This window comes from Choloepus didactylus, chromosome 15 (genome assembly GCF_015220235.1).
Source record: "Choloepus didactylus isolate mChoDid1 chromosome 15, mChoDid1.pri, whole genome shotgun sequence".
Classification (NCBI taxonomy): Eukaryota; Metazoa; Chordata; class Mammalia; order Pilosa; family Megalonychidae; genus Choloepus; species Choloepus didactylus.
In genome coordinates, this window is record NC_051321.1 from 38,461,909 (window position 1) to 38,480,124 (window position 18,216).

General features: G+C 40.0%; 1 protein-coding gene across 50 annotated transcripts in view; it reads left to right on the plus strand.

The window, feature by feature from the left end:
- SORBS1 (sorbin and SH3 domain containing 1) overlaps positions 1-18,216 on the plus strand; it is a 255,908-nt gene that overhangs the window by 191,247 nt on the left and 46,445 nt on the right. For 23 of the 50 annotated variants that reach the window (XM_037805198.1, XM_037805195.1, XM_037805201.1 and 20 more), the window contains 4 exons: positions 557-640; positions 3,687-3,752; positions 4,337-4,438; positions 8,573-8,622. In XM_037805198.1, the coding sequence (XP_037661126.1) occupies positions 557-640; positions 3,687-3,752; positions 4,337-4,438; positions 8,573-8,622 (302 nt within the window). The remainder of the gene's footprint in view (positions 1-556; positions 641-3,686; positions 3,753-4,336; positions 4,439-8,572; positions 8,623-18,216) is intronic. The other 27 variants (XM_037805211.1, XM_037805227.1, XM_037805228.1 and 24 more) reach the window with 4 other exon arrangements.

Here is an 18,216-nt window from a genome sequence, read left to right on the forward strand (position 1 = left end):
GCTTTTATAAAGTGTCAGTATTTGTGTTTATTTTGGAAACCTTTAGGCAGCCTTGCAAATAAGTACTAAAGCTGTACTAGCCCATGAAATTGTTTGCTCTGCTCGCCTGGCATAGATGGCTAAATGTTTGGTGTACTCACCAGATTATTTGTTTGTAAATAATAGTTCTTTGTAAAGAGTAAATAAGGGCTTTCTTTTCTCCTAAGTACTGAAAATTATTAAGGAATACTGTTACACCCGTATCCCCATATGTTATAGAGGGAGTGGCCTGGTACAGAGTTCTTCGTCTACAGTCCATTTGCCTTCTGCCTGAGGACTGAGAAGGATTCACTCACTGCTCCCTACCTCTTGTTCCTGTTTTATAAACCTATCCTCTCCCACCTGTTTGCGTGCTTCCAGTTTTTTGCTGATGTAGGTAAAAATGGATGATTGCTGCTGTTGAATACAGTTGCAATATATACCTGGAAACCACTGCATCTCTACTGGCCTGTTCCTATGTAATCTTTGCATAATATTATCCTTCTCTCTTTCATTTCCCTATCACCAACCCCTATAGAGTCGGGATATAAGCCCAGAAGAGATAGATTTAAAGAATGAACCTTGGTATAAATTCTTTTCGGAATTGGAGTTTGGGAAACCGGTAAGTTTAATAGCTTCAGTGGTTATAGACGCCTTTTTAAAATATTCTGTGGATGCATTGTTGCTGCTAAAGCATCAGATCTATTTGTAAGGAATTCAGGAAGTGTGGAGCAGCTGCAGCAGTTGTCAACTGTGGGGATTTTCTATCCTCATTCCAGCCTGTAAAGTTTCCATTGTTTTACTTCTCCAAGAAAGGACAGGAGCTCTGGAAGTTTATCTTGCCAGACTATCCCAGAGAGAGACACGAAATCATTGCTTGTCTCAGGATCTCCCACCACTAATAACATATTGCAAGGACCTGTGGATGGCATTATTTCAGTTGTTAGTTCCCTTCCTTGGCTAAAGATTTTATGCCCTGCCAAACACAAGCAGGAAAATGCATTACAGAGAAAGCCAGCTCTGTCACTGCTTTGAAGAGCATTTTTTAAAGCACATAAGTAAGGGAAGTACCAAAGCAGGCCAGAAAGGGCCCCTCTGTGCAGATAGGATCCACAAATGCAACCCCATTGTAAATGACTTTTAGGGAATGGTTTCCATGAGTTAGGGTAATGTTTCCCACAGTGTGAAATGGGAGTTAGGAATTCTAGCAAATTTAGTGTTCACCCTAATACTCCGGCAGCTTGCCAGCAATGTCTCTGAGTTTGCCTTGCTGCAGATTGACTTTTGTCACTTAAAGGAGGATATTCTTAGTTCTGTATCCAGAGGAGTGTCAAACGAGAAGGGAGAATTTAGCCCATTCTTCCACTGGAGATGACTGGAAGCTGACCTTACAACTCTAGTTATTTAAAATCTTATTACAGCCACAAAAAAAGAATATACAAGCTGAGGGGTTAAGTGTATAAACATGAAACATGTTATTAGATATTCGTATGAGGCTTTAAGCATTGAATTGCAGCATTTGAATTACTGCAGTTTGGGATGATAGTTTTATTTGCAGGCAGGAATTCAATAAAATGTTAAATTTCATATGTATTTTTCGTTAAGACTAAGGCCAAGAGATATGAAGCAGGTGGCCTGGACGTGCTAATTTGAATTAACAATGCTGAGCTTTGTTTGAAAGTCCAGGCACTCTCTGAGTCATGAGCACCTTAACTTGCAAACATACTGCTTGCAGGAACTAGCGTTTCTCCCTGCATGTTCGCCTCCGAAACAGTTTCCAAACAGCAGCCAGGCTGCCGTGCTCACAGCACCACCTAGGGGCCAAAGTCTGTACCATCTCCTTTCTTCTTCCCCAGGACTTGGGCGCTTATGCCATTTCTTCTCCTTTCTCCCCATTTTTTTCTCTACTGTTCACCATTCAGACATCAGTTGTCTGCCTCGGGCACCTTTTTCCATATGCAAATATTTAACGGTATTTCCATCCTTTTCCTTTTTTCTTAAAAAAAAATTCTCAGTTATCCCACAAAAAGCTTCTTTTCGTATATGCAGTACTCTCCCATTAAAAAAACCCCACTGTAATTAGTATATGTAGCTGTAATGACATACCTTTATCAAAGAAATCAAAGCTGTTGGTTTTGGAGTTAAATTACACATAATCATCAGCCCATGCCATGGATTTTTGAAGTCTCTGTCTGAATCCAGAAATTAGCCATCTCCATATTTTCCTAATAATTAAACTAGCCTTATCTGAAATACTATATTTTAGAAGATATGAAACAGTTTTTTTCTAATTAATTATAGTTGATTGCAAAGAATTATATTCTATTTTTATTCAAAATAAATTTAATTTGTAGATTTTTTTTTTTTTTTACAGTAAGTAAAGAAATGTCTAGAAATAACATAAGTGGCCTTAAAAGTCTCTCTCTCTGGATGAATAATCCATATGTATTAAGTGCTTAAAGGTGAATGAGAATTGCTAATATTGATTACTTTACAAAATACAGAAATGATATCGTTGGCCTGTTGCTGTCAGTGGTGCATGCACCTTAGATTCAGATCACATTTTATTTACAGATTAATTACAAAGAGACCAGATATTGGCTTTTTCTACTCTTTTTTTCTTTTTATAGAAATTAATATCATTTCCTCCAGTAAGCTCCAGACAAAATTTCACGATGTAATCCATTTTTAGTTAGTTACAATGAAATTTGCACAAAATTCTTGGAGCTACTCATTAACCCCTTTTTCAACTCAGAGGTCACTTTGTAAGAAATTTCAGGTCTAAGTTGGGAGAACCGGAGGGTTTGCTCAATGGTAGGAGAGAGGTTCCAGAGTTAGAGGTGGTCTGTAACTTCTGAATGTCCCACCCTCCTACCCCTTCCTCATTAAACTTTATAACAATCTCCTGACAGATTTCTGTCTTTGAAAGGTAGCTCTAATTCTAACATGAAAGGTTAAAGGAGGAAACAGAAATAGCCTTCCAGTCCACTGTTTAAACTCTGTTCTCTAAGGGGTGTGCAAGGTATGTCTGTATCACTAACAGTGCTAGCAAAGTCTAGTTAAACTGTAAAATGAGATTTTGAAAGCTACTGGTGTGAAATTGTCTAGTTACGCAGTGCAGTATTTAACACCCATTTTGTAAATGGATTTCATTGCCGTAAGAGGGGAGAAAAACCACAAAACACATTTATAGTTCAGTTCACCCTTCCTTCGCCAAATCTCTAAATTCACACGTTTGTTATCACTTAATGAATTTTATAGTGGGGAGGACGCCTCCAAACATGTAGAGTCTCCAGTGTCATTCTTAATTTGAAATGAACCATGAGAATTTAAAAGTTTTCATTTTTGTTAATGCTTTCTTCTTTTTTTATTATTAAGTTTTCAATGTTTGGGATTCAGCAATTATTTACTTTTGAGACGCAGACAGAGAAACAAACTTCCTAGTTATGTTTCCGGTTCCCAGGTTCTCCAGAGTCCCTCCTTGGGGGGCAGCCTTGTATTCTTCAGCCTCCCTGAAACAGCAAACTGCCTGCTCCGTTTGCTTTTGAGTTCACCTTTGTGTGTTGATACGGTTCTCTGAGTCTGGCCCTCTCTGTTTGAACCAGTCTCCATGTTTGTCTTTATGTCTTTATGCTCATTTCTCCATTTCCTCCTCTGCTTCCCGTCAGCCTCCCAAAAAGATATGGGATTATACTCCTGGAGACTGCTCTATCCTTCCTAGAGAGGATAGAAAGGTAATTCCGCTGTGCCTCCTCCGTTGAACTGTGTGTGTGCTCTCTAGCCTTGGTTAGTGTGAGTGTGCTGTGAGTTTTTTTTGTTTTGTTTTGTTCTTCCTTTTTCTTTCTTTTAAATCACTTTTTTTTTTTTTTTTTAACTTGGTGATAACTTTTTTTTGGCTTGGTGATAAAACTGTTTAACAAAGTCTCTAAAACACGTACTAATGTTTAGAGGTTTTTAAAGCAAGTACTTATTCTTCTGACATATAGCAACAGTCATATTCACCACACTCTGGAAAGAGAAAATAGATATTTCCTAAAGGTAGGTTTTTGTGGCATTGGTAGTTCTTCTCTTTAGCAAGTAGAATAGATTTTAGAAGTTCGGATTGCCTCAGGATTTGTATTTTATATGACTAATATTGCATTCTCTGTTTTCATGTCTTTGACTAATTTCTAGTGAACTCTTGTGTTTTAGTCATACCATCTTTGCTTTTTAAAAAGTATAACGCTAAAAAAATTCATTTTTCAAACTTAACCTTCCATTCTTTCTCCCTTTCCTCTAAACTAAAACATTCTTTCCCATCTTTTCTTTCTTGAACCAGAATAATCTAGAAAAAGATCTCAACCTCTGCCAGACAGAGTTAGAGGCAGATTTAGAAAAAATGGAGACGCTTAATAAAGTACCCAGTGCAAACCTGTCACAGGTATTTCCTAGTTTTTCTCATGCCATCAGTTCCTTTTCAAGCTCTGTTTGTTTTCTTCTTTGCTCTATGGTTTTTATGTAGTTTAGGTAATGGATGGTTATGCTGGTTATTTTAAGCTGCATGGCTTTCTGAATTTTGTTTTAGATTTCTTTTCCCCCAAGTTAATTTTTGCTTGGATTTGTTTTGAGCTTGGCATCTTCCTTAAAGGGGATTTTTCAAATTTATGAAGAATGGTTGGTGACTTACACACACACACACACACACACACACACACACACACCCCACTTCCATGCACACACACATTTTATCATTTTCTTTCTCTGCTTTCAGGGGGTGACCTTTTTAAATTCCCTTCCTATGCCTCTGAATACCTTCTCTCAAATCTCAGGGAGCCATTTTGGACAATTTCCATGCCTTTTTTGCAGCCCTGGGAGATGCCAACCTCAGAGATCCTTTTCAAAAATACAGCAGCAGCGATTTGAGTCCCTCTTATGTATATGGCACTGTCAGAGAAGTAGTATTTGTAATTTTAAAGGTCAGAAAGTTCTCAGTGAAAAAATGCATTCCAGAGGCCAGATGGCCTGGCCAGGAACAAGCATTTGAAACTCAACCGACATTATATTTTAAAAAGGAGCTATGTTAAAATGTGGCTTATTAAAGGGTCTGTTGGAGAGGGAATCCAAGGTAAATGGGTTCTCGGGATTAAAAAGTGCCAAATGTTTGCAAAACTGTCCCGGGGCTCCCTGAAAACAAGAGACTCTTAACAAGGACCTGTTATCTTTATAGAAAATAAAGGAATGTGGACATTGATGGAGAGGCTAGGAAGGCCCACAAACTATGGCAGGCAAAGTGGAAAGTGCTAATTGACCCATACAATACTTAAGCAGAACTAAGATGAGAAGGGTCAGACCACTGGCACGAGTGACTTGGGTACAAACAAGTCATGTAAGTACCAGAGACTCAAACCTGGGAAGGGTCAGGAGATGATGGCAGCAGCCAAGGAGGGCTGGGAGAAGAGGGTCACACGCTGTGGAGCTGCAAGCAGATCCTGGGGGCTTAGGACTCAGGAGTCCAGAGAATCTCTGGAGAATGAGGGAGCCAGCAGGGACCAGGGTTAGACCCAGGAATCAGAAATTGAAGGAGGTACAAGAGGTGAGTGACATTGCGCACCTTCGAGGCAGATAGGGGATACCGAGTGATGGGATTGAAGTCTTTGGTGGGGAATGATCACGGTGTGATCTCACTCTAGAATGGTCTCTAGAGTGAGAACCGTGGCTGCAGGTAAGTCCTAATGTATTGAGGCATGGTTGGTAGCTCTGAGATTACAGGTCAGCTAAAAACAAATCTGGGAGCATTTTTCAAAATAGTCCAAAATAATGAGAGGTTCTGTAACACATGTGAGGGTGAAAGGCAGCTAGAGAACTGCCATTTCCTTGAGGGCAGAGACCGTTTCCAATACCTAGAATCCTGCCCAGGACTTAGTGCTTTAGTTAATTGTTACTTGTTAGTAACCCTTTAGGAGGGTTCTAAATCAGTATAAGAAACAGACTTAGCCCTCAAGAACTTGACAATTTCGTCACACCCTTATAAATAAAAGCTCTCCAGCAGTACATGGCAGTGCCTGCTGATCGCTAAATGAATGGTATGGGTTCTGAGTGCCATAAGAGAGAGAACTCTTGTCAAAATCAGGGACACGGCTGCTCCAAGGAGTTAGAAGATCTTAAAGAATGGATGGAACTTACGTGGGGCAGAGGTAGGGGGCAACCATTTGAAGCATGGTAAAAGCATTAGAAAGAGCACAGAAGTGATTGTTTAAGGTATATTCAAGGACTAAAGTAGACAAGTTTTGGGTAGGAATGGTGGGAAGTAGGTTTGGGAAAGAGGGTTGACCCTGGATTGCAGAGGCTTGAAGTAAAACTAAGGAGAAGATTGGCTTTGCCCTCAGGCCAATGGTGTAATTTAGGAAGTATTTTAGGAAGATCAACTCTAGAAAGGTTAAATTCAAAGGAGAAGCACCTGGAGTCGGAGAGGCTGGGGAGGGGGCTGTCGCAGCAGTCCAGGCTTGAGGTGGTGCAAGCCTATACTCTAGTGGTCCCAGCACAAAGGGAGGAGAAGGGCAGATGTGAGAGAGAGCACAGAGGAAATTGCAGTGGGACATTTTAAATAGTTGATGGGTAGAACAAAGAATTAGTGGAGGGGTAGAGGGTGGAGACAAAAACATCTCTTGAGGATTTTGGCCAAGCAACTGAAAGAATGGGTTATCAGAAATGGGGATATAAGAAAGATGGAAGGAAAATCAGTGCAAGGGTGAGATGAGGGAGTTGCTTTTAGATGCTTCATTTTGGAGTTTTGGTTACAGATCACCTAGGGAATATCCAGTGGGCATTTGGAAATGTGAGAGTAGGCCTCATGAAGGAGGCAAAGACTTGGGAAGTCGATTATAGTCATCTAAAGAGAGGTGGTAATGAGGACACCCAACTTAGGAGTAGATGAAAGATCCAGGGGTGGGGGATCATGTTGAAAGGATGACAGACCAATAACGGCTTGTTGGGAGCACACTGACATGGAATAGCGGGGTGGGGTGGGGGAGAGAGTTCAGAGAATTAGTAGTTCGGAGAGGTGAGAGAAAAAGAATGATAGAACAGGAGGAGAAAGCATGAGAGATATCCAGTGCTCCAAAGAGGTCCAGAAAAAAATTAATCTGAAGAAAGGTCAATGGATTTGATAACTAGATTGTTTCCAAAGACTTTGGAGGTTGCTGGGTGGGTAGTTGATGTGAGTGAGAATATGTAGCCAAAGAATGAGGGGTGCAGCACTGATTGAAAAAATGTGATCTTAAAAGGAAGGAGGCAAGTGGGATGTTTCCAGAGGACTCAGCAAGGCCATGCAAAAGTTTTTTCCAAGTTGGAGACCATGGCATGGTTGTCAACGGTAGGAGAAGAACCAGAATGGGACAGGTGTCAAAGGGTGGGAGGCTCAAGGTGGGAGGAGGATGGGCAGGTGAAACCAGTGCTGCCAAAAGGACTGGACAAATTAATGCTGAGGAATAATGGGGGGTAGGGGGGAGTCCTCATCCTGGGCCAAAGGTGACCTCAGAGATGAGAGGATGCAACAGTTGGGGGTGGGTGTTTTGAGCAGCCAGAGGGCCAGATGGGTGAGCCCCAGGGGAAGGTTGCTTCCCCTCCCTGTCATCTTGTTTTCCTCTTTCATAATCTCCTCTTTTTTTTTTTTCCTTTCTCTCCTTTCCCCAAATGTCTCTCCTCCTCCAGATTACATTTTTCCCTCTCAGTGGTCGTTATTAGAGATAGGAGTATTTTTAAAACTTACCTTTTGCATTGATTTACTTAACTACTATGTTAATTTTTTTTTAATGAGTACATTGAATCCTTTGCATTTTTCTCTCTAAGACAACAGGAAAACTAAATACATAATTACATTGGTTTATCTCTGTGTGTAGGTCTAGGTTAATTGTTTTCTTCCTTTGGCCCATAATTTTAATTTTATAAAGCATTCCCCACCCATGTGGAAGTGGTCCTTAATAGGCTTTGTGGGGTTATATTTTTCCTCATTTCCACGCTTCTAAATCTGCAGGCATAAACAAGTTATCTAAATACAGTGTGGTATTTCAGAATAACATTTTTTACATTCTGTATCTAAAGTTTTGAATGACACTCGCTGTGGCGTTGGGGTGCATGAAGGAATCTGCAGTGGGCTTGGAGGGAGGTCTGAGGGTTGGGGAGGAGCTGGTGAAGGGTGAAGCAGGTGCTGTCTGTGCCACTAATGCGTGCTGGCCAATGGCAGGCCCTTCCTCCATTTTCCAGTGTACCTGGGACTTGAGAGAAATATAAACCAAGAGGCCGTCTCCTGACTCACTCAGAGAGCCTTAGCTGCATCCACTGGAAGGCAAAAGTGCAGGGTAGTAGAGTCCACCTGCTCCGAAATCTTCCCCCCAAAGACAGAGAACACCCTCCATTATCATGGAAAAACCTTCCATCCCAGCTTCTTGTCTCCCAGAAGTGCTTATCTAAATTAGAAAAGGACAGTGACTTTTCTCTTTTTCCCCTTAGCATGAAACTTCCGGGTCAAAATAAATCATTACACTTTTTTTTTTTTGTTTTTTTTTGACATTGGCAGAGCTCAGGAGTCAGCCCCACTCCGGAAACTTCTTCAGAGCCTCCTGGATAGTAAGTCGCACTGTTTTCGTGGCTTAATGTATAAAATGTCTGAAATGGGAAAGGGCTTGTGTCTTTGGACCCAAAGTGTGTTTTGTCTGTAGCAGTCTATTGGCTTTGAATAATATATTGTTTGGTGACAAGTAGCAATCTAATTGCTTCAAATTATTTTTGTTCTGTTCTCTCTTCCTCTTCTAGTTTAATGTTGTGATGATTCATATTTCCTTCGATAAGCTTTTCTCCATGTTGTATTCTTTATCTTTAGAATGTGAATCTCTTTGTGTTTGGAATCATATGTTTATGTACATATAGGCATTTGATGTGTTAATTTACCATACACTTTTATTTATATCATTGAAATAGGTCTCCAAAGACCTTCATTTTTCAGCCTTAACCTAGAGTTCATGAAATACTTGGCAGGAATAGATGAGTTTTTTCCTCCTGCTATTCTGCCATTTGGGATTTTTCAGTGTTTCAGGCTTTATTTTCTTCCAGTTTGCTCAAGTAAGATTTTTCCATATTTGGAATTGATGAGGAACCAGCTTAAGTGCAAGGCCTGGCACCTAGGAAAGTGCACAGCAATGTCTACTGAATAAATGAATTCATCTGTAAACCTTAAACTAATTAGAATCCAGCTCATTTAGAATTGAGGCGGGCAACTTGTGAGCTGGATCTGGTCCCTTTCATTGGGCAGATGGGGATTATATGAATGATATGAAAGAAGCATTAGGAGGCCTTGACTTAATCCAAAGAATGAAGAAGAAAGAGTAATCATAGATGGCCCAGGTTCAAAACTATGTGGTGACTGGAAGTGATGGTATTTTAAATCCGTTTTCATATCTTGGAAAGACTGCAGTTCAGAATTTTATTAATTAACATGCTTACAAAAACCACAACCAAAGAGAACTGGCAACAGAGAGGAAGAAATTCTACCCATAGTCTCAATATACTAATACAACTACCTTCAAGTTCTAGTCTAGAACAAGAACTTATATATGAATTTATAACTGTATATATAAATAGTTGTCATCACCGTGTATGGTGAAATTTTGTACTTTTCCTCCCTATGATTATCAGCTCTATAAATTGTCAGTGGGGACTACTTATTGTTTTCATCATTGATTAGCACTAACATTCTTTGCCTAAGCAAAGAGTTTTCCTCTATTTGGCCACCAGGTGACACTCAAGAACAAGCTGCTGTTTCCTAAATGGTGATAGTAACTAAAGCTAGAGAGAATACTTTTTCCCCCTTAATCTAATCTAATCCCCCTTTATCTAACAAAACACAAATTGTAACCTGAAGAACTATATAAAGCATTAGGAATTCTCCAGTGCCTTTCAAATGTGTCAGAAATCTGCATACACATAGGCATTTAATTTTATAGAATAATTTATTCAACTTTTATTGAACACCTGTGCTAGGCACCAGGCATGCAAAGATTAGTAAAATAAACGTCCTGCCTTAGGGGGCTTAGAGTGTAATAGAGGAGGAAACAGACTTGGAAGTAACATCAAAATCCAGTGTGGTAAGTGCAGTGGTGGGACTCAGGAGGGAGTGAGCATCCCTGTTTTGGGGGAGGAAAGGTCAAGGAGTTGCAGATAAAACATGAGAGCATGTTTTTTTTTTTCATACATTACAAAAGGCTTTAAAATGAAACATCCCTCTCCAGATTGTAACAACAATTACTTTTTTTTTTTTCCTGAAATCACGAAATGGTTTGGAACAGTGAATGTAAGCTCCATGAGGGTGGAATTATATCTGTAATTCCAGACAAGAACTGGAAGGTAGTTGTCTACCTTGGATAGTGATTGACACTTTGTAGGTGCTCAATATTTCTTGAGGAATAAATGAGCAGTGGAATGACATGACCAGGTGTTTTCTAGAAGTATTCCTGGAGTAATTTGCAAATATGGTTGGAGTTGAGGCTGGAGGAGTGCTGGTGTGCTTACCGGGGAGATGTAGATGAGAGGTGGTGAGGTGGTGACTGGGATGGTAGAGCAGAGGGATTAACATGAGCTGTATGAAGGAGAGGGAGTAAAAAGGACTTGGTAACTGATTAGTTTTGGGGAACAAGGAGCAGGAGAAAGCAGGAACACACCCTGGGCTTTCTGGCTTGAGTGATGGGGGGAGGAACAGTTGGGTTTGGTTTGGGATATGGTAGGTTTAAGATGCCTGAGGAACATTCAAATGGAGATGTCTAGAAAGTAGTTGAATGCATTTGTCTGGTGCTTACAGGAATGGTCTGTACAGAAAACAGCTTTGAAGGTGGATTTTTTGGGCAGTCTCGACCACAGCTCTTAGTTCTGCGAATGAAAGAAATTGAGGCTAAGAGAGATTGTTTCCATGTTTTTAAACAGAGCAAATTTGCCTCAGCTGATCCACATTCTTTGTTGGAGTCAAGTTGAAATCCCAGGCTTCCAGGATGTCACCCACCTCCTCCAGAGCCCACCTGTTAGTGCAATTGGAAATGATTGGCCCTACTATGAATGTTCTGTTTTCTCACTTGAGTCTTCCAGTGAGTGTGTTTTATCGCCTTGGAACTCGACAGCCAGTTCTGCCTCTGAATTCTCTGCTCTGTCTCTTGGCTTATTCCAAAAGCTGGTTGAACCCTGGCTGCTCACAGCTGAGCTTCTGAATGTGACTTGTTTTGTTAAGTAACTGGTAGCTGCTGTTCGTGATTGGGCATTTCTCATTCAGCCTGGGGTGTCGGTTTGCTTTTCTCATTCTCTCTGATCTACTTGGACACAGAACAAGGGACAAATCATGCTGTTCTTTCCAATACTAAGAGATCTGATGGAGATAGTAAATTTAAAAACATTGTTCAAGAGCTCTTATATATTGTTGCTCAATAAGACGCTCCTCAGTTGCAAGGTATTACACATCTGGGAAAAGCATGTTGGCTTTGGTATCAGAAAGAAAACAATTGGCCATAGCAAATCCATTTCGAGAGGTTTCCTTAGTGCTGTTTTGTTCTGGTGGGGAAGCAGGAAAAAATGGTGATAATGGGTGGAATAAAGCCAGAGAGTGTGGTAAGGGACGGGGTGTGCGGGTTGGAGGGGGTGGTCTGAAGGCTGTTAAAGTAGAGGAGGTGTGAGGTGAGGCAGCCAGTTAGGGCCTAGAGTCAACACTGAAGGAAGAGGAACTAGGTTAGAAATTTTGGGGTTAAAAATTCTGGCTGAGGGTAGGCAATTCAAAGGACAAAATGGAAGCTGGCTCTCAGAGTCACTGCCCCAGTGCTCAGAGAGGTCTTGTTGCCCAAAACTGAGCCAAGCTGTGCTTTAGAGACAGCCCCTCATGAAATGGGCCTTAGTCAACAGCAGCTATTAGTCAGCAAGGAGAGGGGCATCTATACATGGATCTTTTTGCAGTTGGGATTGGACAAAAAGGAGAAGCAAAGCCTTGAACTGAAGAGCAGAAATCAGAAAAATTCAACCAAAGGGAAGAAAGTAGACTATGAAAGGGAAATTTAGAAAAGGGAGAGACGTATTTAAATAGGAAATTCTAAGTTAAAGCCTGTGAATGCTCTCTGCAGGCCAAAGCCAGGAACCCCTAAAGCTGTTTCAAGTGGTAGCCCATGTCCTTCCTTAGAGCTGGCCCCTGAGCCTGAAAAATCAAAGCACTTTGTTTCTGGAGACAGGAGTGGCTAGCTCCAGAGATATCAGTAAGGGCAGGCAGCCCAAGCCTGGGTTGTCCTAATTCCCTGCAATCTTACGCTTTACACGGTTGTAATGATTCCATGTTCACTGATGTCAGAAGCTAGGAGCCCTACGTAAAGCTGGTATCATTCTTATACATTTGGAAGAAATGATAAATAAATGATTTCCCAAATGAAAAAAATATCCTTAGCACAAACAGAGAAACTACTTAGAAGGTGAGTGAATGATCCAGGCCAGAGACATAAGTCTGAAAAAAATGTGTGTAATGTGACACTTGGAAAAGTGAGGCAGCCTCAGAAGAAAGTGGAAGTCAATCCCATTAGTAATGGTGATGAATCAGCTCTTATAGACTTCTGGTCAACCCAAGATGGTGGCGTAAGATCTTCCAATGTGCCATTCCCCCAGAGAATCTTTGAACAGCTAGACATCATCTCAGAACTGGGGTAGTCATACTAATATAAGATAAATAGACTTTAAATCAAAGACTGTTATGAGGGACAGAGAAGGTCCCTATATACTGATAAAGGGACCAATTCAACAAGAAGACATAACGATTATAAATATATGTGTACTTAACAGCAGAATCCCAAAATATATGAAGCAAATATTGACAGATTTGAAGGGAGAGATGGATGGTGTGTTTAATAGTAGGAGACTTCAATTCACTACTTTCAATAAGGTAATAGAAGACTGGAATGATACTATCAACCAACTATACCTAACAGACTTATATAAACCACTTAACCCAATAGCAGCAGAATACACATTCTTCTTGTATGCAAGGTCATTTTCCAGGATAGGCCATATGTTAGGTCAATAAATTTTAGAAATATTGAAATTATACAATGTTACTTCTCCAACCACACTGGAATGAAGCTAGAAATCAATAACAGAGGGAGAACAAGAAAAATCACAAATGTGGAAATTAAACAAAACATTTTGAAACAGCCTGTGGGTCACAGAGGAAATCACAAGGGAAATTAGGAAACATCTTGAGGGAAATGAAGATGAAAACACAATATACTGAAACTTATGGGATGTAGCAAAGGCAGTGCTGAGAGAGAAATTTATAGCTCTAAGTGCTTATGTCAAAAAAGAAGAAATATCTCAAATCAGTAACTGAAACTCATAACTGGAGGATCTAGAAAAAGAGCTAACTAAACGCAAAGTGAGCAGAAGGAAGGAAAAAAACAGATCAGAGTAGAGATAATTGAAATAGAGAATTAAAAATCCAAAGGAATGAACAAAACCAAAAGTTGGCTGTTTGGAAGATCAATAAAATCAAGAAACCTTTAGCTAGACTGACAGAAAAAAGAGGATGCAAAAAACTAAATCAGATATGAAAGAGAGGACATTACTACCAACCCCACAGAAGTAAAAAGTTTTTAAGAGGATACTATGCAACTGTATGCCAACAAATTCAATAACCTGGATGAAATGGACATATTGCTAAAAACGCACAAACTGCCTGCACTAACTCAGGAAGAATTAGATCTCAACGGACCAATAACTAGTAAAGAGAATGAATCAGTAATCAAAAACCTCCCAAAAAAAGAAAAGCCCAGGACCAGGTGGCTTGACTGGTAAAGTTTACCAAACATTCTAAGAAGAATTAACACCAGTCCTATTCAAATTCTTCTTAAAAATTTAAAGAGGAGAAAACACTATCTAATTCATTCTACAAAGCCGACATCACCCTAATACCAAAGCCAGGTATGGCTACCAAAAGAAAAGAAAATTACAGAATATAATTATGAATATAGATGCAGAAATCCTCAAAGAACAATAGGAAACCAAAGCCAACAACACATAAGTGAAGTACACCATGATCAAGTGGGATTTATCCCTAGTATGCAGGGTGGTTTCAATATAAGAAATTCAATTACTGTAATATACGACATTAATAGAATGAAGGGAGAAAACATACATGATCATCTCAATTGGTGCAAGAAAAGGCATTTGACAAAATCTAGCACCCTTTGATAAAAACATTTAGAAAACTAGGGCTAGAAGGAAACTTCCTCAACACACGTATGTGGGCATATATGAAAAAAACCCACAGCTAACATCATATTCAACAGTGAAAGACTGCAGTCTTTCCCTCTAAGATGAGGAACAAGACAAGATCAGGAACAAGATAAGGAATCCCACTGTCACCATTGTTATTCAACATTGTACTAGCCAGAGCAGTTACACAAGAAAAAGAAAGAAAAGTTATCTGAATTGGAGAGAAACAAGGAAAACTTTCCTTATTTGCAGATGACATGATCCTATGCATAGAAAATGCTGAAAGATCTACAGCAAAGCTACTAGAGCTAATTCAGCCAAGTGGTGGGGTACAAGATCAACATGCAAAAATCAGGAGTGTTTCTAAACACTGGTAATGAACAACCTGAAGAGAAAATCAAGAAAAAAAAAATTCCACTTACAATGGCAACTAAAAGAAACATCTAGGAATAAATCTAACCAAGAATGTAAAGGACATGTATGTGGAAAAGTATAAAACATTGCTAAAATAAATCAAAGGACCTACATAAATAGAAGGGCATTCTGTGTTCATGGACAGAAAGACTAAATATTGTTAAGATGTCAGTTCTACCCAAAGTGATATATAGATTCAATGCAATCCTAGGCATCTTTCCAACAGCTTTCTTTGGAGAAATGGAAAAGGCAATCAACAAATTTATATGGTAGGGTAAGGGGCCCCAAATAGCCAAACCATCTTGAAAAAGAAGCACAGAGTTGGAGGACTCATGCTTCCTGATTTTAAAATTTATTATAAAGCTACAGTAATCAAAACAGAATAGTACTGGCACCAAGGACAGACATATAAACCACTGGCATAGAATGGAGAGTGCAGAACTAAACCCATGCATTTATGGCCAATTGATTGTTGTAAATCATATTTTTTTTATTGTAGAATATATCATATGCATAGAAGTGATAACTTTCCAAGTGCAATTTGACAAGTAGAGAACAAATTTCAAAGAACGTTATGGGTTACAGTTTCACAGTTTCAGTTATTTCCTTATTGTGAAATATAACATGTATACAAAAAGGTGATAACTTTCAAATTACAATTTAACAAGTAGCTATAGAACAAATTTCAAAGGATGCTATGGGTTACAGTTCCACCATTTCAGTTCTTTCCTTCTAGCTATTCCAACACCCCAACAACCAAGAAAAAGAAGATTATTACAGGGATTCAGTATTAATAATCCTTTGTTAAATTCCATCTTGTCTGTTGCTACTCCTTCTTCTAGTTGAATCACTTTCCCGAACTTCGGGGATGTCTGGGCAGTGACAACCCTCAATTATCCTTCCCCTAATGTGGGATAGGATCCCCCCGGCGAGTGAGTCTTCTTGGCGACCTGGGACACAGATTCTGGGGATGAGCCTGATCCTGGCATCAAGGGATTGAGAGTGCCTTTTTTGACCAGAAAGGGGGAAAGAAAGGAAACAAAGTGAGGTTTCAGTGGCTGGGGGAGCTCAGGTGGAGTCGAGAGGCTGTCCTGGAGGTTACTCCTCTCTGCAAGCTTCACCTAGATATGCCAAATGACTACAGTAAGATAAGCCCAAGTCAGCAGTTGTCCCGAAAACCCTAAAGAATACCCGGATCTCTGAGACTCTATAAGAGTTTCACTCACTACGTTTATTCTTCAGAAACTTAAATCCCTCGGAGAACTATGACAGCTAAGACCCAAAACCCAGAGGCAATAGCCTCTTCAAGAACATTAGCTAGATGTATCCCCTTTTTGCATAAAGTATACACCCCTTTTCAACATGGCCATTTGATTTTTGACAAGGGTGCAAGTTCACTTAATGGGGTAAAAATAGTATCTTTGACAAATGGTGCCTGGAAAACCAGCTATCCGTAAGCAAAAGAATGAAGGTGGACTCCTACCTCACACCATTAAAAAAAATTAACTCAAAATGGATTAAATACCTAAATATAAGAACCAAAACTATAAAATCCTAGATGAGAACATAGGCAGGCATCTTCAGGACCTTTTGTAGGCAATGGTGATTTATAGATTCAATGCAATCCCAATCTTTCCAACAGCTTTCTTTGCACCAAAAGCCAAGCAACAAAAGAAAAAATAGATAAATGGGACTTCACCAAAATATAAAACTTTTATATATCAAAGGATATTGTCATAAAAGTGAAAAGACAAGCTATGGAATGGGAGAAAGTATTTGGAAGCCATAGAAAGTGGCAAGTCTCAAGTTTTGGTGAGGATGCGGAGAAATAGAAACATTTGTTCATTGTTGGTGGAAATGTGAAATGGTACAGCTGATATGGAAAACAGTTTGTCATTCCTCAGAAAGTTAACTATGGTATTACTGTATGACCCAGCCATCCCGCTTCTAGTTATATACCCCAAAGAATTAAATGCAGGGACGTAAACAGATAACTTGCACACCAATGTTCATAGCAGCATTATTCACAGTTGCCAAAAGATGGAGGCAACCCAAGTATACATCATCAGATGAATGGAGAAAGAAAATGTAGTATTACCTACGATGGAATATTATTCAGCCATAAAAAGGAATGAATTTCTGATATATGCAACAACTTAGATGAACATTGAAGAAAATATCATGTTGAGTGAAATAAGCCAGACACAAAAGGACAAATACTATATGATCTCGCTGATATGAAATAATTAAAATAAGCAAATTCTTAGGGTCAGAAACTAGAATACAGGCTACCAGGGACTGGGATGGGTTTAGAAAATGGGGAGTTAATGCTTAATTGGTACAGAGTTTCTCTTTGGGGTGATGGAAAAGTTTTGGTAATGGATGCTGGGTGTGGTAGCAGAACACTGTGAATGTAATTAACACCATTTAATAATGTATTTGAATGTGGTTAGAAGGGGAAATTTTAAGTTGTATATATGGTAATAGAATAAAAAAATTAAAAAACACAATAGAACTGTACAACACAAACAGTGAACCTAATGTAACCTTTGGACTATTGTTAATAGATTAAATTTTTAAAAAAGAAAATATCCTCTATCAGCTCTCATGTGGCAATTTTGGTTCTGAGAAGTGTGACCTTTCATTTGTTCAACAGATATTTGAGAGCTTTCATGGAATCGGTAATCTGGTGGGCTCCTGAAAATAAGGAACCTGGCAAAAAGTTTGGCACCCTTCCTTTCTGACAGACACCCTGGTGTCTGCTCTGTAAATTCGCTTCATTTGCGTGCTTTTATATTTTCTGCCCTAAGAGTTTGTTTTGCTTTTCCCTTAGATTCCCAGTGCAGGTCCTCTGTCTCAGCTTGGGAAAGGGAAAAAGGATTTGATCTCCTACCTAAGCCTGAGAATATCAGGAGGGACCTGGGAGAGCCCTCTCCTCCTGGGCAGCTCCCTGAAATAGGACACATGAAGCCCATGATAAGGTCCCAATAAATGGCAGCTCCCATGAGAGGTTTTCCCAGGGGCAGTAGCATTGCTTGGGGGGGGTACTTAACTGCTCTGAGGCGGACAGATGGTCATGTTCCCTCCAGCGCTAAATCCTGGGTCTGGTGCTGCTTGTCCTGGGAATGTGCTCACAGTAGGGTCCAGGTGACACTCAGTGGGGTGATGTAGAGGGAGCTTGAGCACCCGTCAGCTCCCTTCTGGTTCTGTGGTTGGGTGAGCTGGGGCTTGTGGTAGGTACTGCTGCCTCGGTCCAAGGGAAATGTTATAAAACAGCAGCTGAGGGTGTCAGACGACGTGGTTCAGGTTCTAACTCTGCTATTCTACTAACTGTCCCTGATTTGACAAGTTACCGAATGTCTCAGTGCCCCAGTTTCTTCATCTGAGAAGTGGAAGGAAAATAAACAAGGATTGTGAAGATTGAAGAAAATGTTTGCCAAGCCTTTAGGGCAGTGCCTCCCACCTAGGGCTTCTCCCCAGTGGGGTGTAGGGTTGTTAGTGCTGTCCTTGTCTGTGCCACGGGTCCTC